The sequence below is a fragment of the Oncorhynchus masou genome, chromosome 33 (genome assembly GCF_036934945.1).
Source record: "Oncorhynchus masou masou isolate Uvic2021 chromosome 33, UVic_Omas_1.1, whole genome shotgun sequence".
NCBI classification, from domain to species: domain Eukaryota; kingdom Metazoa; phylum Chordata; class Actinopteri; order Salmoniformes; family Salmonidae; genus Oncorhynchus; species Oncorhynchus masou.
Window position 1 is genome coordinate 28,638,852 of NC_088244.1, and position 27,647 is coordinate 28,666,498.

The 27,647-nt window shown below is 40.4% G+C and overlaps 1 protein-coding gene across 3 annotated transcripts; it reads right to left on the reverse strand.

The window, feature by feature from the left end:
- Nucleotides 1–1,330: 1,330 nt before the first annotated feature.
- Nucleotides 1,331–21,841, reverse strand: LOC135528189 (calcitonin gene-related peptide type 1 receptor-like). Of its 3 annotated transcripts, none has more exons than XM_064957095.1 (13): nt 21,736–21,841; nt 10,604–10,658; nt 10,379–10,529; nt 9,634–9,741; nt 9,404–9,516; nt 6,688–6,779; nt 6,259–6,385; nt 5,925–6,078; nt 5,067–5,127; nt 4,836–4,902; nt 4,467–4,685; nt 4,241–4,282; nt 1,331–4,071 (listed from the first exon to the last, which is right to left on the reverse strand). In XM_064957095.1, exons 2-13 carry the CDS (start codon nt 10,652–10,654, stop codon nt 3,808–3,810), a joined length of 1,449 nt encoding a protein of 482 aa, XP_064813167.1. In that variant the 5' UTR covers nt 10,655–10,658; nt 21,736–21,841; the 3' UTR covers nt 1,331–3,807. The 3 variants fall into 3 exon arrangements, with proteins under 3 accessions (XP_064813167.1, XP_064813168.1, XP_064813169.1); XM_064957096.1 differs by lacking the exon at nt 21,736–21,841 and adding an exon at nt 21,138–21,388; XM_064957097.1 differs by lacking the exon at nt 21,736–21,841 and adding an exon at nt 11,307–11,370.
- Between the last annotated feature and the right edge of the window lie 5,806 nt (nt 21,842–27,647).

Genomic DNA, 27,647 nt, shown 5'->3' on the forward strand with positions numbered 1-27,647 from the left:
GAAGCTTCTAAAGCCATGACATCAATTTCTGGAATTTTCCATGCTGTTTAAAGGCAGTCAACTTAGTCAACTTCTGACCCACTGGAATTGTGATACAGTGAAACATAAGTGAAATAATCTGTCTGTAAACAATTGTTGGAAAATTGCTTGTGTCATTCACAAAGTAGATGTCTTAACCGACTTGCCAAAACTAGAGTTTGTTAACAAGAAATTTGTGGAGTGGTTGAAAAACGAGTGTTCTTCTAAGTGTAAGTAAACTTCCGACTTCAACTGTATATATGGGTAGAATCTACTGTACACCAAAACCAATTAGCTGAGGTGCTAGATGCAAAATTGTAAGCTGGAGAAACAGTCAGATGATAATTTATTTAAATAGAGGCTAAGTTTTTTTAATCGACTTTCAGAGAATATTTGTAATAACGGAGCTGTGAGTCAGGAAGCAGCTGAAACGTTTAATAAAACAGCGAAACCAGTAACGAGACAATTCCAATTACATTTATCGGCTACATGCCGATAAACAAGAACAATAACTGGTGAGAAAACATAAGGGAGTGACATATAAAGGTGGAGGAAATGATGATGGTAATGAAGTCTAGGTGTGAATCATGAACAGGTGTACATAATGATGAGTGCCAGGTGTGAGTAATGATGAATCCAAGGACCGGTCGTTAGTATTCTGGCGATGTCGTATGCAGGAGGAGAGGAGCAGAAGAGGATGTGACAATATTCCCACAAACTATTATGGAGTGCAATTCTTCACGTTGCACGGTAGGCCTTATGTTCATCATCTTCAATATCTACAATAAATGGGAACATCACCCAACTAAAGACCTACGTCTGGAACGTCAATTACCTACATTATGTGAACGCCTCATGAACTGCTCTCAACCTGTACCAATAGTGTATAATAAAGAATTGCCATTACATCCAATTTAGGCCAGCATTATCTGTAAGGTTCATGTGATCCAGTATTTACTTTAGGCCTCTCTCCACATAAAAAAAGCTACCTAACCTAAGAGAAAAAGCAGTAACACCAGCCCCTAAAAAGTAACTTTAATTTCTAAGACAGGATTGACACAGGCCCTTATCCACCAAAGATGAAATGAGTCTGGGGAAAAGCACCAGCCCATTTTTAATAGCAATCTTTACGGTTTGCAAGAAATATCCCCTTTCAACTTGCAAGTTTAACTAAAGTCAATGAGTGTCCGTTTTTAACAAAAGCTTTTCACTCCTTATTTATTTTAATAGATTGAGCGAATCAGACCTACATTGTAAAAAAAATATATCCCCAAAACCATTATTCAATGGACAAGAAAACTCTAGCACAAACCAAAATGATAAATGTTTATTAAATTATTTTTTTTTACACTTAGAACACAATTTATTTGGAAGTTAAAGTGGAATGTTTTTCATACACTGCATAGTAAATTCTCCCCACTACACACACACAGAGTATGCACAGTTCAACTGCAGCTCAGCGGTATAATACATGTATCCTCTTTGATTTTTCAAAGATTGTGTATAGCAACTCAATATACAAGATTCGCTAAAGCATAAGGAAGTAACACTGGATAAAAAGTGTTGTCAGACATAGGGCATTCCCTCATCACAGGTTCTAATATTAGACATTCACAGCACACACTTTTCCTCATTGTGTTGTATTCCTTATACACTGCCATCTTACTTGCCTCAGAGAACTTAACATTCAGCAGTCAGAACTATGCCAAGTTAAGCAGTCATTTCATGTTTCTAAAAAAGGAAAGCTTATGTAACACATTTAAATAATAAGTTCAACTTCATTAAAGTGACAGAAAATACTGATCCAAACCTTTACAATATAGCCTTAGCCGTGTCAGTAATAAAAAATAATTAAACGACACCAGAAATTCCTAATATACCAACACTTACAGTGCCTAGAGAAAGTATGTAACCCTAACAATAGACATACATAGTGTCTAATAACAAACAAATTGTATTTTTCCTTGTCTATATTGAATACAGAATTTAAACATTCAGTGTAGGTTGGATTAAGTATGTGAACCACTAGGCTAATGACCTCTCCAAATGCTAATTGGAGTCAGCTAACCTGGGGTTCAATCAATGAGACGAGATTGGAGATGTTGGTTAGTGCTGCCTTGCCCTATAAAAAAACCTCAACATTTGAGTTTGCTATTCACAAGAAGCATTGCTTGATGTGAACCATGTCTCGAACAAAAGAGATCTCAGAAGACCTAAGATGAAGAATTGTCTACTTGCATAAAGCTGGAAAGGGTTACAAAAGTATCTCTAAAAGCCTTAATGTTCATCAGTAAGACAAATTTCAGCACTGTTGCTAATTTCCCTAGGAGTGGCCATCCTGCAAAGATGACTGCAAGAGCACAGCGCATAATGCTCAATGAGCTTAAGAAGAATCCTAGAGTGTCATCTAAAGATTTACAAAAATCTCTGGAGCACGCTAACATCTTTGTTGACAAGTCTACGATACGTAAAACACTAATCAAGGATGGTGTTCATGGGAGGACACCACGGAAGAAGCCATTGTCCAAAAAAAACCATTGCTGCAAGTCTGAAGTTTGCAAAAGTGCACCTGGATGTTCCACAGCGCTACTGACAGAATATTCTGTGGACAAATGAAACTACAGTTGAGTTGTTTGGAAGGAACACACAACACTGTGTGGAGAAAAAAAGGCACAGCACACCAACACCAACATCCCAACTAAAGTATGGTGGAGGGAGCATCGTGTTTGGGGCTGCTTTGCTGCCTCGGGGCCTAGACAGCTTGCTATAGTCGACGGAAAAATGTATTCCCAAGTTTATCAAGACATTTTGCCAGAGAATGTAAGGCTGTCTCCCAATTGAAGCTCAACAGAAGAAGTTGGGTGATAAAACAGGACATTGACCCAAAACAGAAGTAAATCAACAATAGAATGGTTAACAGAAGTTCTGACCTCAACACGATTGAGATGCTGTGGCATGACCTCGCAGTTCACACCAGACATCAAGAATATTGCTGAACTGAAACAGTTTTGTAAAGAATGGTCCTCCTGACTGTTTTGCAGATCTGAGCCGCAGCTACAGAAAACGTTTGGTTGAGGTTATTGCTGCAAAAGGAGGGTAAACCAGTTATTAAATCCAAGGGTTCACATACTTTTTCCACCCTGCACTGTGAATGTTTACACGGTGTGTTCAATAAAGACAAACGTATAATTGTTTTATTCGTTTAAGCAGACTCTTTTGTCTGTGACCCAGATGAAGATCAGATAATTTTATGACCAATTTATGCAGAAATCCAGGTATTTTCAAAGGGTTCACATACTTTCTTGCCAGTGTATATACTGTCCAATATGCCCACAGGAATTGATTACATCAGACACTGATCGGCACTGAAGGCCAATATCAAACATTGCCAGAGATAGCCCTCTTTATTGGGCCATTTTATCACTGGGATTGTTCCATAATATCTTGTGCCTAAGGCCAAAATCAGCAACAATGAAAAGCTACAGTGAAATGTATATACATCTGGTGGCAAATAATTGTCTGTAAGGTTTCAACTGGACCCTGTAAGCTGCTCATCCATTATCAGATGTCTGTATATGGGTTTTTGTCTGTGTGTTTGCATGTGTATCTTGTACACATTTGTGTGTATATTCTTACCACGTGTGTGATCCAACATTTACAATGACACAAAAGGTCATGGCCCCCATTTTCTGCATTGATCAATTGTCTGTGGCCAATCTGTGAGTTTCGCGAGCCTGTTTGTCACGGCATCAGGTGATGGTGCCTACGGGAAGTGACAGTGCAGTGCTATCAGATGTCCGTGGTCTCCAGGATCCTGGGCGTGTCCATCTCCCCGTTGGTGCAGCGCTTGCCGTTGCTCTGTCCATTGGCTCGGTAGTGCACACTGCCACCTGGCTTAATGACGGTGTCCTCCTCAGGAGCGGTGAGCTCCAGGCTGACTGTAGCGCGACTCGTCTCGGTCCCAGAGGAGTTGGTGTTGTAGTGGGAGTAGGAATCTGTCCATTTCCACACCAGCTTGGTCTGTGCCCATTTCCTCCTAAGACATGCCTGCACCTATGGAACCAGACACTGAGTGGTTTAAGAGCAACATAAATGCTAGCTTGAACATTCTCAGTAAATACATAAGAATTTCTAAATGATCATGATTATATTATTAAATATAAATGTAAATTGTAATAGGTATACTGAACTTAATAATCATATTTAAAATGCTGGCACTTACCTCTGCATTGTAAAAGCAGAATATAATTGCGACCAGGAGTCCCTATATAAAATAAAAGTAATTCAGTGAATATTGAGTGTGGAAAGGTTATTCCAATGTTTTGAACACATGATACATACTGTATATAGGCTAGTTATATTCATTTTGTAAGGCACTGTCTATGCTACCAAACATCGATTTAGGTTTGTATAGAATAGAACTGTGAGCAGCACCATCCAATCTATACCTGGAAATGTGCAAAAATGTTCATGATGAACTCGTAGATGGCCCTGGCCTTACGTCCCTCTGGCCTCCAGGGAACCAGGATGAACTGGGCTCCCAGCAGAGGGATCAGGATGAGAGTGGCTCTCACCACCTTCATATAGGCATTAGACTCTGCACTGTGGGTCACCTGCAGCTTGGTGATCAACACACGCACTATATTGAGCAGGAAGAACAGGTTCACCTGGAGAGAGAGTGTTGAAGAGGAATAGAGTGAGTGAATTGAGTGATTGCATTCAGTGATTGATTGTTTTCCATGAGCAATTGGCTACTTGCAATTCAAACCTAATACTAGATTAAAAAAGAACACTTTGTTTTGGTAGTGCAGAATCACCAGCAAGGCAGCATGGACAGGCCCATGGATGATGTAGAGCAGGTGTGTGTCGGAACTGATCCAGCATCTGGGAGACAGAGACAAACCTGAGCTCAACTGGGACAGAAACATCTGATTCTGAGTTTAACTGAGATTTCAGTAACTGACAATGTTCTAATGCAGTATAAAGCGCAGAATGTCAATCTATGCCACTAATATGCACTGTATTCAGAGGGAGTTGTGACACATTACCTGTCATCATAGAAGAGCCCACGTGCCACAGCATGTGTGATGGCAGGAATGATGGGGAAGCCTGGGAGAGAGACGGAGGAGTACATGACTGTCGAGCTTCCATAAGGCCTTCATAGATATGACATAACAAATGGCGCTCTCCTCAGGGACCCCCAGACATTTCACAATTTTGTTGTAGCTCTGAACTAGCTCACCTGATTTACCTATTCAAGGGCTTGATTAGTTGACAAGTTGAATCAGGTGTGCTAGCTCTGGTATAGATCGAATGGGCGTCCCCGAGGAGAGGTTCAAGAACTGATAAAGCACAGGCGGCTGGTGGCACCTTATTTGGGGAGGACGGGCTCATGGTAATGGCTGGAACTGAATAAATGGTCAATCAAACACGCAGTTTCCATGTGTTAGATACCAATCATTCACTCAATGTGATAGAGATATGAAAGCATAGAAGACTCATTGCACATTATGTAAGGGGAACTGCACCTCCTTACCTTCAGGCTATGCCAAAACACTACATCCCAACCGTTCCACCACCTCCGGTCTCTTAGCCCTCCCACCCCTACAGGAGGGCGGCTCCCGCTCAGCCCAGCCAAAGCTATTCTCTGTCCTGGCAGCCCAATGGTGGACCAGCTTCCCCCTTAAGTCAGGACAGAGGAGTCCCTGCCTATCTTGCGAAAACTTCTGAAACCCTACCTCGAGTATCTTACATAACTCACCGCACCCCGGGCCTCTGATAAATTACTAAAATGTCAATGTAAGTAAATTATGTGCTAGGGGATCAGGATGGTCAAACAACAATGAATCAGACAGCAGAGCAGGACAGCAATTTGAAAAGTGAAAAATAAAGATGTAGTCACTCACCCCAACCCAGGACATAGTACCAGCCCAGCTTCTGCTCTCCCACAAACACAGCCACGATGATGAGAGTGTGCAGGTAGATCCCCTCACACAGCATCCAGAAGTAGTTGGATCCAAACGTATACTGGTTCAGGACTGTCAGGATCTTGCATCCAATCTGAGAGAGAACAACACAGGGAGAAGCCTCAGGATAGAGGTTGTTTTTATAAAATGCTAAACTTTAAGCGGTCACTGGCACTCATTTCCACACATTGTGGAGTGTAGCACCTCAAAATGTTCACTAACAGAGTTCAACTCGTAGCTATTCCCCCTGATGGCAGAGGTGCACAGTACTTACAGGGTTGCTGGCCCCTAGCTGCTGGTTGTTGGCTACAGCAGAGAGCCAGATGACGGTGCAGATGGAGTTGAAGATAAAGGACAGAAACATGTTCTTATGGAGGGAGATCCTCTGGCAGCTCAGACTCCTAATGGGAGGATTAGAACAGAGTGAGGCACACTTAGGAAACAAACAAGTGTGTAAATGTATCTACACTGGCTCGTATAGGGTCATCGGAAAGCTCAGTCTTTCATTTGACTATGTGAATTAATGTTTGCAATGTAGGGAACAACCAAAGACCTCTGTTTAGAATAGAGGGCTCTGGTGTAGGAAGAGCAATACAAACAAAATCCCTTTGATTAGAGGGTGTACAGTGAAAAGGTACACTAAAGTGACATTCAGAACACAGTCTATCTGGTGGGTCCATAGATGAAACAATGCATGACTCACTTGAAATAGGAGAAGATGCAGAGTGAGATGATGAGAGATACCACAGACAATCCATGTCCCACAATGGCCAAGTAGTACAAGCTAAACGCAAACTGGGCAAGAAGGGGAAGCATTAATTCCCTTCTTTAACCTGGTAAACTCAGACACCATCTGGTGATATTTTCTAAACGACACATAACATGTAATCTCCCTTCATTACATACATTTAGACTTCAAAAAGTCCAAGAAACGCATGCCTAGTATTGTTAGAAAAGGTAAGAACCGTGGGATTCTGATACAGGTGTACAGCAACAACGTTCCCAAAATTGGCCCCATGTTAGGGAATAAGACATTTTAAAGTCTAGGTTTGAAATAAAATATGTCACAATTACCATTCCAAAAGGATATATTTTTTGTCAAATATTTTTCCTGGCACTCAAAACATGTGCAAAATCCTATAGTAAGACAGCCATTTTAAAAGTGCAGGCCTGATGCAACGTGCCATGCCTTCTTACAGGAATGCTATGCATACAGTGCCTTCAGAAGTTATTCACTCCGCTGGACTTTTTCCACATTTTGTTGTTTTACAACCTGAATTTAAAATGTATTGAATTGAGATTGTGTCACTGGCCTATAATGTCAAAGGAGAATTGTTGTTGTTTAGAAATTAATGAATGATGTTTACAAATTAATGAAAAATCAAGTGCGGAAATGTCTTGAGTAAATAAGTATTCAACCCCTTTGTTGAGACAAGCCTAAATAAGTTCAGGAGTAAAAATGTGCTTAACAAGTCACATAATAAGTTGCATGGACACTTGAATGACTACCTCATCGCTGTACCCCACACATACAGATAATTGTAAGGTCCCTCAGTTGAGCAGTGCATTTAAAACTTAGTCAACCACAAAGACCTGGGAGGTTTTTAGATGCCTCGTAAAGAAGGGCACCCATTGCTAGATGGGTAAAAAAAATAAAAAGCAGGCATTGAATCTTTGAGCGTGGTGAAGTTATTAGTTACACTTTGTATGGTGTATCAATACACCCAGTCACTACAAAGATACAGGCGTCCTTCCTAACTCAGTTGCCGGAGAGGACGGAAACCACTCAGGGATTTCACCATCAGGCCAATAGTGAGGCCAATTTAAAAGTTTTTTTTTTAAGTTTAATGGCTGTGATAGGAGAAAACTGATGGATCAACATTGTAGTTACTACACAATACTAAACTTAATGAAAATAATGAAAAGGAGGACGCCAAAACATGCATCCTGTTTGAAATATAGCACTCAGGTAAAACTGACAAAATGTGGATAAGAAATTCACCCAGAATAGAAAGTGTGATGTTTGGGGCAAATACAACAAATCACTAACACTTCATATTTTCAAACATGGTGATGGCAGCATCATGTTATGGGTATGCTTGTCATAGGCAAGGGCTAGGGTGTTTTTTAAGATGAAAATAAAATAAAGGGTGCTAAGCACAGGAAAAATCCAAGAGGAAAACCTGGTTGTCTGCATTAAAACAGACACTGGTAGGCAAATGTACCTTTCAGCAAGACAATAACCTAAATCACAAGGCCAAATATACACCAAGAGGATATTGAATGTTGCTGTGGCCTAGTTACAATTGACTAAAATTGGCTTGAAAATCTATGGCAAGTCTTGGAAATGGCTGTCTAGCAATGATCAACAACCAACTTGATAGAGCTTGTGTGCTAATATTGTGCAATCCAGGTGTGCAAAGCTCTTCGACTTGCCCAGAAAGGCTCAGCTGTTATCACTGCCAAAGGTGATTCTAACATGTATTGACTCAGGGGTGTGAATACTTATGTTAATGAGATATTTCAGTATTTCATTTGAAATCAAATTTGCAAACATTTCTAAAGACATGTTTTCATATTGTTATTATGGCGTATTGTGTGTTGAATGTGTGAGAAAACAATTTCATCCATATTTAATTCAGGCTGAAGGCACTGTATAAGGAGAAAGCGGAAGTCATAACATTTTCACTGATGTAATCAACTCATGTCAGATTCCCAGTTCGTCCACTAGAAGATCACGTGACATGACCACTTGAAACTAGAGGCGTCTGGTTTGGGTAGTACCTCAGTCCAAAAATGGCTGAACGGATTTTCAAGCCTGACATTTTAAAATGACCCAAAAGTTATCATTAAAAAAAAATGTAACAGGCATGCGAAGGAAATTCAAAGTTATTTTACGATAGATTTTTCCCATTGGAAACAAGAGATCAACAGCACAAGAGATCAACAGCGAATATGGAGGATGCATTCAAAGTCATGACATAAAATGTGGATGGAAAATAAATGTATTGCGTTATGCTGACCACCAGGGTGTACTCTTTCCATTCATACAACGTTTTTGCACTTTTGGTGACTTGACCTAAATTACATACTCTATTACTATGACCATAGCATAGCACATGATTTATGGCCTATGGGAGGATTCTTATGACATAGCCAGCAGTAAGATTTGAGCTAGATTTTAAAAAATACAAGTGCTGTAGCTTTCGAAAGATATGACACTTTCTATTTTCTGACTGAAATTGACAGAGTGGGTAGCAGTTAAGCTCCGTGGGCCCAAAACAACCCTCAGAGTTTAACAGGTATTAACTAAATGAACACAATAGAGAGAGATGAACTTAAAAACAATCACTAAATTGACTAACAAAATTGTCTAAGCCACTGTCAAAATTACTAAACAAGTTGTCTTAGAAGTATACCGTCAGTTTGTCCTTAGTGTACATCTGACACTGGGTGTAATTGGACCAAATACGGTGGCTCTCAGGGTGACGAAACCACTGTCCGTCCGAGTTGCACACTTTAGTTGCTTTCTCTGTTTGAATGGACACAGGGAGAGGATGGGTGTCAAAAAACACTTCAGGCAAGGCATCATTATTAAATATCAAGTCAGTTGAATTGTGATTGTTAAATGTGTGGCTGGGCTGTTTACCCGAGGGGTCAAAGTCTTGGAAGTACACAGGGCAGAGCTGCATGGCCGTGCCAGGTGCAGAGTCATCCCAACACAGCCAGCCGTCCCACGTGCGGTTGCAGAATGTGCCTGCAAGGGGCGACAACAGAAGAGGAGCTGTGTACAGTGTATTATAGTAATGCAACTGTTTCATGTTTCAAATGTTTAGGTTCATTGCCTTTGTTATCTCTGAACTGTTTTAGTATATCATGGACATAATATAAAGAGAGTTGACATTGTTAGTGATATAAGAACTTCTAAAACGTCTAAAAAACCTAGGGCTAAATCTGTCACCATAAAAGTGTTGAGGCATTTAAGACAAAGTGAAAACGGTCTCTTATTCCCTGCGAAAGCAGAGTAATGAAAAACAGATTTAAAAAGCAGACACCTGTTAAATGTTTAAAATGTCTCTTCAAAATTAATGATTTACTACATTGAAAATAGTATAAATGCATTTAAAACAGAGCAACAGCTGTGCAAACAAAAGTCACTTAAAAAAAAACAGTCCTAGTGAACAATACAATGAAGTCTGTGTCCAGGTTGTATGTACAGAAATAGAGTGCAAAACAACATTTCAAAAGCCTTTATTTAGTGAGGTCGAGATACAGGGGCAGCTTGGACACAAAGACCACTTCCCCTCCTTTCAGACCTGAGGGTAGTCACTTCCCCCCTGACCTGCACCACGCCGCTATATTGTATGTGTGTGCACGTCTGTGTAGTGCCTCACCAACTTCATTGCGTGGTGGGTCATAGATGATCTTCAGGTAGCACTCAAACTGAGCTGAGAGGATCTGGCTGCGGGTCACGGTGGTCGACAAAGGGATGTTGGGCACCTCCTCGGACGCCAGCATGGTCCCCAAATCTTCACAGTGGCATACCTATTGGATGTTTAACAGCCCCTTTTATATAGTTTCTAATCAGACAAAAACACCCATATTCAGGAGTCTCTCACCTCAACGGCCAGTAGAAGCACCGGAAGCCATAGCGCTGGGATCCTCCACATTTTTCTATATGGGACAAAGAGAGGTGTTGCCAGTGAGCATAGGTGAACTACAGTGGATTGTGAAAGTAGTCACCCCCTTTGGAATTTGTCCTATTTTGTTGCCTTACAACCTGGAATTAAAATAGATTTTTGTGGGGTTTGTATCATTTGATTTACACAACGTGCCTACCACTTTGAAGATACAAAATCTTTGTGAAACAAGACAACAACAAAAAACTGAAAACTATTCACCCCCCCTATTCACCCCCCCCAAAGTCAATACTTTGTAGAGCCACCTTTTGCAGCAATTACAGCTGCAAGTCTCTTGGGGTATGTCCCTATAAACTTGGCACATCTAGCCACTGAGATTTTTGCCCATTCTACAAGGAAAAACTGCTCCAGCTCCTTGAAGTTGGATGGGTTCAGCTTGTGTACAGCAATCTTTAAGTAATACCACAGATTCTCAATTGGATTGAGGTCTGGCCTTTGACTAGGACATTTAAATATTCCCCTTAAACCACTTGAGTGTTGCTTTAGAAGTAAGCTTAAGGTTATTGTCCTGCTGGAAGGTGAACCTCTGTCCCAGTCTCAAATCTCTGGAAGACTGAAGAAACAGGTTTCCCTCAAGGATTTCCCTTTATTTAACACCATCCATCATTCCTTCCATTCTTACCAGTTTCCCAGTCCCTGCCGATGAAGAACATCCCCACAGCATGATGCTACCAACACGGTTCACTTTGAGGATGTTGTCCTCAGGGTGATGAGAGGTGTTGGGTTTGTGCCAGACATAGCGTTTTCCTTGATGGCCAAAAAACTACATTTTAGTCTCATCTGACCAGAGTACCTTCTTCCAAATGTTTGGGGAGTCTCCCACATAGCGAACACCAAATGTGTTTGCTTATTTTTTTCTTTAAGAAATGTCTTTTTTCTGGCCACTCTTCCGTAAAGCCCAGCTCTGTGAAGTGTACGGCTAAAAGTGGTCATATGGACAGATACTCCAATCTCCACTGTGGAGCTTTGCAGCTCCTTCAGGGTTATCTTTGGTCTCTTTGTTGCCTCTCTGATTAATGCTCCCATTGCCTGGTCTGTGAGTTTTGGTGGGCAGCCCTCTCTTGGCAGGTTTTTTGTGGTGCCATATTCTTTCAATTTTTTTTATAATGTATTTAATGGTCTGTGGGATGTTCAAAGTGTGAAAAAAAATTATAAGCCAACTCTGATCTGTACTTCTCCACAACTTTGTCCCCAACCTGTTTGGCGAGCTCCTTGGTTACCAAGGTGCCACTTGCTTGGTGGTGTTGCAGACTCTGGGGCCTTTCAGAACAGATTTTTTACATACACACACACACACACACACAAACACATACGTGACACTTAAATAAAGTCCACCTGTGTGCAAACTAACTAATTATGTGACTTCCGAAGGTAATTGGTTGCACCAGATCTTATTTAGGGGCTTCATAGCAATGGGGGTGAATACAAATGCACGCACCACTTCCGTTTAGAATTTTTTTGAAACATGTTATTTTTTTCATCACACTAATTTGGACTATTTTGTGTATGTCTATTATATGAAATGAAAATTAAAGAAACTAATTATAGGTTGCAATGCAACGAAATAGGAAAAACGCCAAGGGGGATGAATACTTTTGCAAGGCACTGTAAGACGAGAGGAATCACAAGCATGGAAATAGTAGAGGGGAGCGGCTGCATTTCTAACTGATATACTTCTATGGTCTGGTTCATGGTAGAAATTATTTGCAGCAATAGCTCCCTTTTGAATGGACCACTCAACAGTAATTGGCCATGCTGAATATAAGATCAGCGTCAACTCACCATCAGTACGACCAAGAATATGACTTTCGCGAAGCGGATCCTGTGTTCTGCCTTTCAACCAAGACAACGGAATGGATCCCAGCCAGCGACCCAAAAAAAACGACTTCGTAAAAGAGGGAAACGAGGCGGTCTTCTGGTCAGACTACGGAGACGGGCACATCGTGCCCCACTTCCTAGCATTCTTCTCGCCAATGTCCAGTCTCTTGACAACAAGGTTGATGAAATCCGAGCAAGGGTAGCATTCCAGAGTGACATCAGAGACTGTAATGTTCTTTTCTTCACGGAAACATGGCTCACTGGAGAGACGCTTTCGGATGCGGTGCAGCCAGCGGGTTTCTCCACGCATCGCGCCGACAGAAACAAACACCTTTCTGGTAAGAAGAGTGGTGGGGGCGTATGCCTTATGGCTAACGAAAAGTGGTGTGATCATAGAAACATACAGGAACTCAAATCCTTCTGTTCACCTGATTTAGAATTCCTCACAATCAAATGTAGACCGCATTATCTACCAAGAGAATTCTCTTCGATTATAATCACAGCCGTATATATTCCCCCCCAAGCAGACACATCGATGGCTCTGAACGAACTTTATTTGACTCTTTGCAAACTGGAATCCATACATCCTGAGGCTGCATTCATTGTAGCTGGGGATTTTAACAAGGCTAATCTGAAAACAAGACTCCCTAAAATGTATCAGCATATCGATTGCGCCACCAGGGCTGGCAAAACCTTGGATCACTGTTATTCTAACTTCCGCGAAGCATATAAGGCCCTGCCCCGCCCCCCTTTCGGAAAAGCTGATCACGACTCCATTTTGCTGATCCCTGCCTACAGACAGACTAAAACAAGAAGCTCCCACACTGAGGTCTGTCCAACGCTGGTCCGACCAAGCTGATTCCACACTCCAAGACTGCTTCCATCACGTGGACTGGGACATGTTTCGTATTGCGTCAGGCAACAACATTGACAAATACGCTGATTCGGTGTGCGAGTTCATTAGAACGTGCGTTGAAGATGTCATTGTAACCCATTGTAACGATTAAAACATTCCCAAACCAGAAACCGTGGATTGATGGCAGTATTCGCGTGAAACTGAAAGCGCGAACCACTGCTTTTAATCAGGGCAAGGTGACTGGTAATATGACCGAATACAAACAGTGCAGCTATTCCCTCCGTAAGGTTATCAAACAAGCTAAGCGTCAGTATAGAGACAAAGTAGAATCTCAATTCAACGGCTCAGACACAAGAGGTATGTGGCAGGGTCTACAGTCAATCACTCACTAACATTGAGTGGCTGCTGCCAACACACTGACTCAACTTCGGCCACTTCAATAATGGGAATTGATGGGAAAGGATGTAAAATATATCACTAGCCACTTTAAACAATGCTACCTAATATAATGTTTACATACCCTACATTATTCATCTCATATGTATACGTATATACTGTACTCTATCATCTACTGCATCCGTATGTAATACATGTATCACTAGCCACTTTAACTATGCCACTTTGTTTACATACTCATCTCATATGTATATACTGTACTCGATACCATCTACTGTATCTTGCCTATGCTGCTCTGCACCATCACTCATTCATATCTTTATGTACATATTCTTTATCCTCTTACACTGTGTATAAGATATTAGTTTTGGAATTGTTAGTTAGATTACTTGTTGGTTATTACTGCATTGTCGGAACTGGAAGCACAAGCATTTCGCTACGCTCGCATTAACATCTGCTAACCATGTGTATGTGACAAATAAAATTAGATTAGATTTGATTACTATATGAGACAACATAAATACATGTTTGTTTATGTGTATGTGCTGATGGAACACACATTGCAGGGTCTCAGAACAGGATGTCCACTCAAAACAGGTCACAGCCGTTCGCCCATGGTCAGGGAATGTGCATATTTATAATACCAAGAAAGACGAGGATGTTTATTTGAAGATTGCTGAAATCTGATGTAAAAGTATACAAAGCTTGTCCCTCGTGAAATCCACACTCTTCTTACAAAATGTTAATTCGCTAACCCAGCAAAAAGAAACCTTTTGAATTATAAAGCACAGTCAAATTCCAGCTGGAACGGGAGCATAGAAGTATTGATCTTTGAGTACTAAGAGACATATGAAAACATTTTTAGTGAGTTATTAAAAAATGATGAGTGTAAAACATCAGCAAAGGGAGAGAAAGACCGGAGGAAAAGAGAGGATAGAATGTGGAATGCTTTGGGGGAAGACTGTTATGGGCTGTGGGGGAAGACTGTTAGTAAGGGAGGATGAGTCACACACTTCACACACTTCCAGCTCTCTCGCTCCTTACTCCGGGTTCTTTGGAAATGTCATAACTGTCAATGGTCACACAGAGATGGGTGTGGATCACAATCTAAGAAGGGAGCCACAGCATCTTACTGCAGCTCTGCTCTAGATCTCTTGTAAATAGTATTTGACCTTTTATCTGTGACCATGGGTGTGGGATAGAGAGATAAAAGAGAGGAATACAGAGAGAGAGGGAGGGGGGGGGTTAGACCTGGTACAGAGGCAGAACACAAGCCCAATGGCTGACCCCTATGGCAGGACAATCCACAGAGGCGCACGGTTGGCCCAGAAACTCAATACACTGGTGTAGTCTATATATAGGGTCCACTCTCTTCAATGGCTTGTCACCTGATCAAAGTCCCAGGAGGGACACGGGTGTCACACTTGTTCAATACAACACCCTTTCACAATCAAGCAGCGTTCCCATTTCCTTTGTCTGTAAAACTACTATTTGCCTCCTATACAAGGAAAACAAACACACTGAGTAAAAACATTTTTTTTATTAAATAATTTGTAGTAGTAATATGATTTTGTCATTTGTTAACAATACAACTAACTATCACTTAATCAAACTGCTCAAAACTGATGTAGTGCCTAGTTAACGTATATAGTTTGAGAACTGCTAAACACTGTCAGTTTCTATAGTTTCACTTCACAAATGTATCAATTTGACATCCATTTATGTTTGAAGGTAAAACCAAATCTATGGATAAGGCTGTAAATACTACATCATCATTCTCTATCAGGCAGTGTGCTGGTGTAGCCTATATAGAGGGTTCTATATCTCTTCAATGGCTTGTCACCTGACCAAAGTCCCAGGACGGACACTGGTGTCACAAGTGCTCAGTAGTGTTCTCATTCAACGCTATACAACACCCTTTCACTATCAAGCAACTTCCCATTCCCTTTCAGTCTGTAAAACTGCTATTTGCCTCCTATGCCAAGGAAAACAAACTGAAATGAGAACTGTAATTACAGTCTGGTTGTTATCATGAACTGAGTAGTAATGAGCAGGATATTACATCCTGATGATATCAATTAATCAGACTTGTTTCACTATATAAAAAATGTCAAGTGTCACATGACACGAGAGAGAGAGAGAGAGAGAGAGAAAGACACACACAGGGAAATCAATCAGATTGTTACAGAAATTAAAGCCTCCTATTAGATATATTGGGAAAATGAAACAAAAACAAATTATATACCAAATTGCTATTCGGCCCTAAAAAGAGATTATAAATTAGCAGAATCGCTCTACCCTTTCAGAAATACAAAACAGAAACAACATGACCAGATACAAGCTCAGTGACCACCAATACAGTACCGCAGAATGAGTACTAATACCCATAAAACCTAGGGGTCAAACAAGGAAATAATTCCAATTGTTTTTCCACCATTCATTTTTCCAATAGGAGATTTTAGAAACACTTCAAATAAGGGCTTTTTCGTGAAGGCTTACCCTGGTGTGATGTTTTGATAACGTTGTAAATCTCTAGGACAAGGTGACTTTGATCAATACATGTCTGTATTTATCCACCCAAAGTGAAAAGCTAATTAGCTGCTAATGTGGCTATCACAAAGAACTACAAATGCCATGATGATCTGGATGAGATTGCCAAATCAAGGAAATTGTAAGAATCTCTGGATTCTAATGTTAACTACATTTAGTAATTAATAAATTGGCAACATTTTTTATTAAATCGACAATCGTCTGTCTTGTCCAAGTTTTAAATTGACAATACCTGTTAGCAAAGGTGTCAACTAGAGATGACATGCAGGAGCTTGCAGGGATTTGAGGTCTTGCATGATGTCTACTTTTAAATCTAATTAGCATTTTCAAAACTGAGAGTAAATAGAGCTGAATATACTGATAAGACACTTTGTCCGAGAGAGATTTACATGGTTATCAAAACGTCAAGCCAGGGTAAACCTACACATAGCACAGACCTAATTGTAAGTATTATAAAATTCCCTATGGGAAAAATTATTGGTGGAAAAAAGATTAGAAAAATGTCCCTGTTTGACCGCTAGGTTTTATGACACTTCCACTGTGGGGCTTTATTGTCTATAGAGAAAAGAGACAGAAAAAGACTTGGCTACCCAAAGAGGAGTGTGTATATGTAGTCAATGCACGACAGGGGAAGTAAAGATGGAGATGCACTTCCTCCGCCATTAAAAAAATATTATTCAGAAAGAGTCATTCTTTGAAGAAAATACTCCATTTATTTAAAAAAAAAAAATATATATATATATATATATATATATATATATATATATATATATATATATATATATATATATATATATTAAACCCAGAGGAAAAATGTTAAATACTCATTGACGAAGGAGTGTTGGCTCCTCTTGCAGCCAAATATGTATTTGCCACTCATTGCCTGACACTGGGCCAATTGCGATATTGCGCGTGACTAACACATTTCAGTTAATTACTATAGCTCTCGCCCTTGGGCCAATCAGTGTCATTTTGTAAATGACGGATCTATGGCAAGACGCATAATTCATCCAAATTGAGTCAAAATCGGAACAGTGCTGTCTGAGATATCGCGTGTGACGAAAGTACAGACTGAGACAGATCCACAATCTCTTCTCTAATTAAGCAGTAACCCTCGCTATTATTATTTCCATGATTATTATTTGTATCACAAATATAGGGACGATGATAATAGTAGTAATAGTGTTAGTAGCTAGAAATGATAGCTAGTAGTGGCAATAGGGATAGTTGTGGTATTAGTGTAAATAAAATTGGTTGAAGCGTACATTTTTTGTAGTAATAGTAGATTGATATTTTTCATGAGAGCGAGAGACCTTCAGTAATGACAAATACATTTGAAACTTCACGCACAGTAAAACTTTTGTATGACTTAATAAAATAGTGGGGGGGAAAGGTGCCTGTCCATTGACAACTACACCAGAGCACACCAAACGAATAAAATAAAGACAGCACTTCAAAAACAATATTTCACACGATAGCCTTCTGAATTTGCGAGAACTTTTCCTTTTGATTTCGGCATAAATTAAAATGTCGCACTGACTTGTCCACGGATTGATGGTTCAGCATTGTTTCAAAGCGGCAGGGTAGCCTAGTGGTTAGAGCGTTGGGCTAGTAACCTGAAGGTTGCAAGTTCAAACCCCCGAGCTGACAAGGTACAAATCTGTCGTTCTGCACCTGAACAGGCAGTTAACCTAGGCCGTCATTGTAAATAAGAATTTGTTCTTAACTGACTTGCCTAGTAAAATAAAAATAAAAGAAGAGTTTGGCGTTCGACGAACCATGTGCGACATACACACAGTTAGCCCTAATCTAGTTTAAGCAGAATGTCAACTCAAAACAAAAGACAGTGCTAAAGATAGAATCCTTAGGTTGCGGTATTTTTTTTAATGATATGTATGCCCGTTGATTCTTAAAAAAATCCAAACTTAAATGCCTCAGCTTAGTTCAACTGTCATACCCCATCAGAACCTAAAACATGAGCTTGTTTTACTCCAATGTTTGTAAACAATGTGAATTGGAACAAACACTGTATAGCCTCAACATGGCTATGGTTACGATCATTGGTCATTCCTTGCATCTTTAGCTATGTCTATGAATTTGAGGTGACAGCTTTCTTATTGTTTCAATTAAGGATTCTAGCTTCAAGGAATTAATATAATTGGTCTACCAGCATCCCAGGTAGTTCACTTAATTAAAGATATAATTGGTAAGTATAATACCTGTAGTTAAGCAAAAATTAATGCTCTACACTATTTAGATGTATTTATTCACTGATTTGCAGACCAGGACAAACAGTTTCAAGATATGACTATATAAAAATGTAATTACTGCTAGAAACTGTCCCTTCATAACCACTCAGGAGGCTCTTCATAACCACTCAAGGAAATTCATGAAGTTGTCATTCCAGTCCAAGTCTTCTTTAATGCAGACTCTGAGTTATTCTAAGCTTTGATATAGGACCATCAAATCAAAGTACTTTAACTTGTTTTAAATATCCTTGTGTTACATGTAACACTGAAGCGCTTTGCTAACCTCTTTATCAATGTACTATTTCAGTATATGGATATTTTCAAGTTCACCCTTCCTTACATCATTATCTACCAAAGAGGCCTGCCATTGAAAAAGTACAGATGTGATTAGAGTGTGTCTTGAACCATATTGAACATCTTGAATAATACCAACTTGTTTCAAGCAGACCACCATAGTCCCCATGCCCAAGAACATCAAGGTAACCTGCCTAAATGACTATCGTCCCATTGCACTCACATCTATAGCCATGAAGTGCTTAGATAGGCTAGTCATGTCTCACATCAACACCATCATGCCAGAGACCCTAGAGCCTCTTCCTCTATTACCTTTCCTTTTGCCTAGTCAATTTACCCCTATCTACAGTATGTGAATAGCTACCTCAATTACCTTGTGCATCGACTCGGTATTGGTACTCCCTGTACATAGCCATGTTATTTTTACTCATTATTGTTATTCACTGTGTATTTATTCTCTGTGTCACCATTTCTATTTGATCTTTAAGGACCAGTAAGCATTTCACTGTTAGTCTTCACCTTAACTACCACAGTCACCAACATTTCCCTGAGCAGTTTGCCGTTTCCTTTCTCAGTTTTTTTCTTTCTAACTTTCATTCAGATGTATTAATTCCTCTGAGACAGACCTTGATGACTACTTGGGTACTGAATCTCCACCCACACGTTAGAAGCATCTTTAACTATTTGACTTGAAGAGATGCTGATTATGCATTCCGTATTTCATGAAAATTATTTGGATTTCCTAGCACCTTTGACGACCCCATGACCGCCGAGAGCAATGCATCTTTCTGTCCTTTAGGGCAGGGTTTCCCAACCCCCCTCCCTGGGTGCACATTTTGGTTTTTGTCATAGAACTACATAGCGGATTCAAATAACCAACTTATCATCAAGCTTTGATTATTTAAATCAGTTGTGTACTGCTCGGGCAAAAAACAAATCATGCACCCGAGTTAGGGAAACCCTGCTTTAGAGGCACATTATTTGAAGGTGACTGACGCCAATTTGTTGTTTCTTGCCACAGAATGGTGGTAGTTGAGTTTAGGGACGACCTCTACACTTAATTTCCCCCCTCTTTTGCTTACTGTAGGTCAGGCTGTCATAGCTCACTGACCAACTCACTGAGGAGAAGCCTGTTTATTTGTATTACAAAAGGGCTGTGGAGAGCCTCTCAGAATCCCAGGAAGGATGAAGTATGAGGAGGCCTCTCTTCCTCTGTTGTCCTGGTACTTCCACCCCCCTCGCCCAACAACCACAGGTTAAATATAAGCTGTTGTTAGCCTACACCTACACAAAGGCCTAGGGTTTTAGAGGAAAGTAAACTTTGAACTTCCATCATTAGGTGTCAGTAATATCATTTAACTCTTTTTAAACATATAACTGCCAGGAAATGTGTCTTTGATAAAACTAGAACAGTTAAGTTATACAAGTCAACAATATACTTTGTGTAGGCCAACTTCAACTAATGTATGGACCACAGTGAAAAGTCTACTATGACATACGGAAGGTAGAGTATTCTTTACTTTTACTCTGATTCCATAAATCTCAGAGTCAACTTTTGTTTTCCAGGATTTTTCATAAAGCTGTCTATTGCTGAGTGATTATGGACTTTTCCCATAGCTGATCCAGAAATAGTTTTCCAAGCTTGGAGCCATGCCATACTGTTTTGCCAGAGAGAGAGAAAGAGGGAGACAGAGACAGAGAGAGATCAAACGCCCACAACAGTTCCCCAACACACTGTCCCATCACTGTGATACCCCAAACAAACACTCTCCCACCGGCCATGGTGCCAGTAGGACTGGGTGGACATACTGCACCCACTCCAACACATACAAAAATATGTTCCCTATTTTATGATCCAGATTTTGCCACCAACCATCCCCCCACTGTACTGATATCCATAACACTGACAGAGCAGGTATGACATGTTTCAGACCTCCTGTGGTTATATTACTGAAAGGGTTCATGCATGCCCCCCCCCCCCCCCCAGCAGTTTATATACCATCCTGCTACTCAAAATAATCCATAGGTAACATTAACCCCTGGTCCCCTCAACTTCCACTACCCAGAAAAAGCAGTTAGTTCAGCACAGGGTCTTGGCATGATTGCAAAAGGGTTTTGGACTAAAGTAGCAGGCACAACACATACCACTCAACAGCTGCCTGGCAGGGGCAGTGTGTTCTAGGGCAAAGATATGTTGGAGGGCTGGGACTCCTGAACAGAACCATTAAAACCAGCAACACAATATGCACAAATAGAACAGACCTGGAAACACATCAAGTTGCTTACTTACTGATAGCCTTTGATGTGAAGCCTTTAATGTTACATTTGAGTGAGATACAAAACAGTCACGTGCAGTATGTAATTGTGAAGGCACAACAGTCAAGGATATTCGTAATTTAATTTAACTTCCATCCTTTGTTCTTAGAAAGCCAACTTGTTGCAATAACCACGATCGCACGAACGCAGGCACATACGAGCGCACACACAATTTAGATTTTTTTTAAACTTCAATTTATACCCTCCAAATTCTCCAAACAAGGCAACCAACTGGCCAGGGCGTGTTTGTCGTGCAACCTGTTTGGGGCGGGGTTACTTGGAGACTGCGCTTGCATTAGTGCCCAAAATGTGCCCATATGACCAAATGCATTTTATTTGTCTAATTGATATTGTTTAGTTGATAGGCTATTCATTTTTATTTTCTTAAAATGACACGGAATTCTATTTCGCTGGGCATGCATAGGCTAATGACAGACAATCGCGTCTATGACAGTAACATAGATATCACATTCTGTAGCTTGCAACAAAAAAAACACTTATAGTGTGTAAAGCAAAAACATTTGCAGCTATAATGGACATCCTCTTGGAAAATATGTCAAAAATACACATACCTTCAGAATTTGTTGGATGCTCTCTACTTTCCAAAATCTTCCCACCTTCACATGTGCCAGTGTAAACGTCTCAGGCACTGTGTCCAGTCCGCACCAAAGCATTGAATTGATAGCGGCGATTATTGAGGGCGGTCCGTCTCAGGGTTTTAGTTTTTTTTTAATATTCAACATGAAATTTGGATTTCAGAGCCTAATTGGTTATTTCCATGATTGAATCCGTGTTTCAATTTTTTGAAGCAATGCTTACACTGGTACTACCACTGTAAATTAGTTCGTCTGCAACTGACTGTTATGAGTCTTTTAGACTAGCAAGCTGCTGCTTCATTCAAATGAAATAGAAAACGCATGATTTATTGAGGGGAGGGTGTGATTTTTTGTAAAAATGACATGCGTTCCCAATTACATAAACATAGACATTGGTTGTCACTAGTTACCACAGCCACTGAGTAAAACTTGTCTAGTCCTATATTGTAAAAATTCATGAAAACAAAAATGAGCTTTTTGGTGTTAATTTAAGGTTATGGTTAAGCATACGGTTAACAGAGTGGTTAGGGTTACGTTTAAAATCAGATTTTAAGAAGATAAATTGTAGAAATAGGCGGGGTTTAGCCATAATTATGAATTTGTGTCTGTGGTAAATAGTGATTGGCTACTAATAACTATCCAACATGAATTAATATTCTAGACTAGTCTGTCTAAAACCCATGGCCGTAACTACATTTGAGGACACCGTGGTGCGGACCTAGGTCATTTTTTTACATTTCATTTCTATATATATTTCTATACAGTACCAGTCAAACATTTGGACACACCTACTTATTCATTTTTAAAAAATACGTTTTTACTATTTTTTACATTGTAGAATTAGGATGAAGACATCAAAACTATGAATTAACACATATCGAATCACGTAGTAACCAAAAAAGTGTTAAACAAATCCAAATATATTTATATTTAAGATTCTTCAAAGTAGCCAACATGTGTCTTGATGACAGCTTTGTACACTCTTGGCATTCTCTCAACAAGCTTCATGAGGTAGTCACCTGGAATGCATTTCAATTAACAGGTGTTCCTTGTTAAAAGTTAATTTGTGGAATTTCTTTCCTTCTTAATGCGTTTGAGCCAATCAGTAGTGTTCTGACAAGGTAGGGGTGGTATACAGAAGACAGCCCTATTTGGCAAAAGACCAAGTCCATATTATGGCAAGAACAGCTCAAATAAGCAAAGTGAAAAGACAGTCCATCATTACTTTATTAAGACATGATGATCAGTCAATACGGAAAATTTCCAGAACTTAGAAAGTTTCTTCAAGTGCAGTCACAAAAAAACATCAAGCACTATGATGAAACTGGCTAACATGAGGACCACCACAGGAAAGGAAGACCCAGCGTTACCTCTTCTGCAGAGGATAAGTTCATTAGAGTTACCAGCCTCAGAAATTGCAGCACAAATAAATTCTCCACAGAGTTCAAGTAACAGACACATCTCAATATCAACTGTTCAAAGGAGACTGCGTGAATCAGGCCGTCATGGTCAAATTGCTGCAAAGAAACCATTACTAAAGGACAGCAGTAAGAAGAAGAGACTTGCTTGGGCCAAGCAACACGAGCAATGGACATTAGACCAGTGGAAATTTGTACTTTGGTCTATGAGTCCAAATATGATATTTTTGGTTCCAACTGCCGTGTCTTTGTGAGATGCAGAGTAGATTATTTCTACATGTGTAGTTCCCACCATGAAGCATGGAGGAGTTTTGATGGTGTGTCGATGTTTGGCTGGTGACATTGTCTGTGATTTATTTAGAATTCAAGGCACACTTAACCAGCATGACTACCACAGCATTCTGCAGCCATACACCATCCCATCTGGTTTGCGCTTAGTGGGACTATCATTTGTATTTCAACAGGACAATGACCCAACACACCTCCAGGCTTGTAAGGACTATTTTACCAAGAAGGAGAGTGATGAAGTGCTGCATCAGACGACCTGGCCTCCACAATCACCCGACCACAAACCAATTGAGATGGTTTGGGATGAGTTGGACCGCAGAGTGAAGGAAAAGCAGCCAACAAGTGCTCAGCATACTGTATATGGGAACTACTTCAAGACTGTTGGAAAAGCATTCCAGGTGAAGCTGGTTGAGAGAATGCCAATAGTGTGCAAAGCTGTCATCTGTAACGATCTTCGTCTTCATCGGATGAGTAGTAGGAATGATCGCACCAAAACGCAGCATGGTAAGTGTCCATGATTATTTATTATGACAGAACACGAAAATACCAAATAACAAAGTGAACGTAAGAAATGAAAATTGAAACAGTCCTGAAAGGTGAAAACACAAAACAGGAAACAACTACCCACAAACACCAGGTGGGAAAAGGCTACCTAATTATGGTTCTCCAACAGAGACAACGATAGACAGCTGCCTCTGATTGGGAACCATACCAGGCCAAACACATAGAAAAGAAAACATAGAAAAACAACATAGAATGCCCACCCCAACTCAAGCCCCGACCAAACCAAAATAGAGACATAAAAAAGGAACTAAGGTCAGGGCGTGACAGTCATCAATGCAAAGGGTGGCTACTTTGAATAATTTCAAATATAACTTTTTTTGGTTACTACATGATTCTATATGTGTTATTCATAGTTTTGATGTCTTCATTATTTTTCTACAATGTCCAAACGTTTGACTAGTATTGTATATATAATTCACTCAGATCAAGAATATATACAATGTACACAATAAAGAAAATCAATTATGGGTCAACATCTAAATATTGCTCCCAGCGTTGATCAAAGCTCAGAACACTTATATTCTTGATCTGACTGAGTTCTAATCTCGCCTGCCTCTGCAAACAAGTGGAATTATAAATAGCAAGCTGCAGCGCTCCTAGTTGCCAATGATTTTAATTCAGTAAAATTGCAATCCGTTTTACGAAAGATTATGGATACTGACAAGATACGTCTCTCCGCCCTAACAATGGGAGTCGTTGTCTACAAAGCAGCACGATGGGCTCTCTAGCTCCCACCCATCCTTTCTTTGGATTAGTGGATACATCTCATTATTGTAATCCTTTTTTAATATTCAATGTGAGGGTTGTTGACGTCTTCTGCTTGTATTCAATGGAGAGAGATGCTATTCTACTAGCCTCATGCCATGAATATGCACAGCCATCTCGAGACAACGCCGATATAATGTGTTTTTTTCTCAGTTGCTGGGATGTTTCACGTTCATTGTACGGAGGAGACCAAGGCACAGCGTAAGATGAATACATACTTTTAATGAAGCCGAAGAACATTTAACAAACTATATAAAACAACAAACCGACCGTGAAGCTATAATAATACTAGTGCAGACACAGGCAACTAGAAATAGACATAGACAATAACCCACAAAATACCCAAAGAATATGGCTGCCTAAATATGGTTCCCAATCAGAGACAACGATATACACCTGCCTCTAATTGAGAACCAATCTAGGCAACGGTAGACATATATAAACACCTAGATAGTAACCAACCCCAAAAACCTACAAAACCCCTAGACAGTACAAAAAACACCTACATTTATTTTACTAGGCAAGTCAGTTAAGAACAAATTCTTATTTCCAATGACGGCCTTGGAACAGTGGGTTAACTGCCTGTTCAGGGGCAGGATGACAGATTTGTACCTTGTCAGCTTGGGGATTCGAACTTGCAACCTTTCGGTTACTAGTCCAATGCTCTAACCACTAGGCTACACTGCCGCCCCGATACATCACCCTTGTCCCACCCTGACCTGACCAAAACAATAAAGAAAACAATGAATACTCAGGTCAGGGCGTATATCATTAAACTCGTAACAACCAACTCAATGCATTACAAAACGTATATTCGATCAAATAAACCTCATGTAGCAAATAAGCCATTCATTTTTTTTGCCAAATTCAACACTCTCTAATTGACCTCCATACAAAAACTCCTTGCTTGGTGGGTGAAATACTGAAAAAACGCCACCTGCTGGAGGGGGTCCGATTTTCCGACCGAGTTACGCCTCTCGCTACCTCTTCTGGACTGGAAAATGTTCCAGAGATTCATCTGATGGCATTGAGACGTTGAACACATCAGTCACCGGCTTCATTAATAAGTGCATCGACAATGTCGTCACAACAGTGACCATACGTACATAGCCCAATCAGAAGCCATGGATTACCGGCAACATCTGCACTAAGCTAAAGGCTTGAGCTGCCGCTTTCAAGGAGCGAGACACGAACCCGGACGCTTATCCTGCTACACTCTCGGACAAACCATCAAACAGGCAAAGAGTCAATACTGGACCAAGATCGAATCCTACTACACCGGCTCTGATGCTCGTCAGATGTAGCAGGGCTTGCAAGCTATCAAAGATTATAAAGGGAAACCCAGCCACGAGCTGCCCAGTAACACGAGTCTACCAGACGAGCTACCTGACAGCTGGTAACTGTTTCACAAAAATGTTCAACCTCTCCCTTACTCATTCTGTAATACCTACGTGTTTCAAGCAGACCACCATAGTCACAGGTAACCTGTCTAAATGACTATCGCTCCGTAGCACTCACATCTGTAGCCATGAAATATTTTGAAAGGCTGGTCATGGCTCATCATCCCAGACACCTTGGATCCACTCCAATTTGTATACTGCCCCAACAGATCCACAGATGGTGCGGTCAGAGACCTGGCAGTGTGATGTCAGAACAACAACCTCTCCCTCATTGTCAGTAAGAGACAGTTTATGCTGGCTGGTGTGACGCAAATGAGGAGCCTCCAGAGGCACGCAGAGGCCAAATTGTGCTCTGTACCGCTGTGCATGTCTCAAATATTTCAACAATGCGGAGGGCTCCGTATACCTTAACATTGACATGATTGGTTGTTGGTAGGTGAGGGTGGGAGGTCAGTCTTAGTAAGACCTGTTGAGAAGTTTTATGAAATGTGCTGTTGTGGAAAAATTCTTACACAGGGACACTTGAAGTCAATCTTAAATGACTCATTGTTTATTGTCAGTGTGCTGAAGAGGTTCCAACCAACTCAATGCACCATGTCAATCAGCAGCTCGCCCTGGGCAGACCCAGCAGGTGTCTTATATATGGCTATACACAGACAAGTTATATTTCCATGATTTTGCACAATTAATGCATTCATAACCGTGTTGTTTCATTCATGTGACCGACCAACACCTCACGAGGCTTCTCCTCCTAAGCTGAGATCACGGGCAATAAAGACAAAAAAGCCAGGTAAAAAAAACAAGGTCTTTTTTTGAGATTCTGAACTCAATTTGGAATCGTACACTAGGATTGTGACCAAAATAGCTTTTTACCACCTGAGGAACATTGTCAAGGTGCAGCCGTTTCTCTCTCAGGCTGATACAGAAAGACTACTGTAATGCTCTCCTGTCTGGTCTACTCAGGAAAGCCATTGGTCAACTGCAAAACATACAGAATGCTGCAGCGCGGGTACTGACCAAGACCAGACGAAGAACACCCATTACATTGGTTTTAAGGTCTCTGCACTGGCTGCCTGTGAGTTTTAGAATTCATTTTAAGATTATTCATTTGGTTTTTAAATCCATCCACAACTGTGCACTCCAATACATGTCAGATATGCTTTTAAGTTATGTACCCAGTAGGTCCCTCAGGGCCTCTGGAATAACCTGCCAGAGAACCTGAGGGAGGCTGAAACAGTGGACATATTTAACAGAGATCTTAAAACACATCTTTTTAGCTTTGCTTTTCCTTGGGGTGCTTTTTAGTCATTCCGTTTTTGCTGTTATCCTTTTTTTAATCCTAATGTTTGTTGTGTGTTAAATATTTCAGTTATTTTCAATGTTTTTTTGTTTTGTTTTCTGTGAAGCACATTGTGTTGCATTCCATGTCTGAAATGTGCTGTATGAATAATGC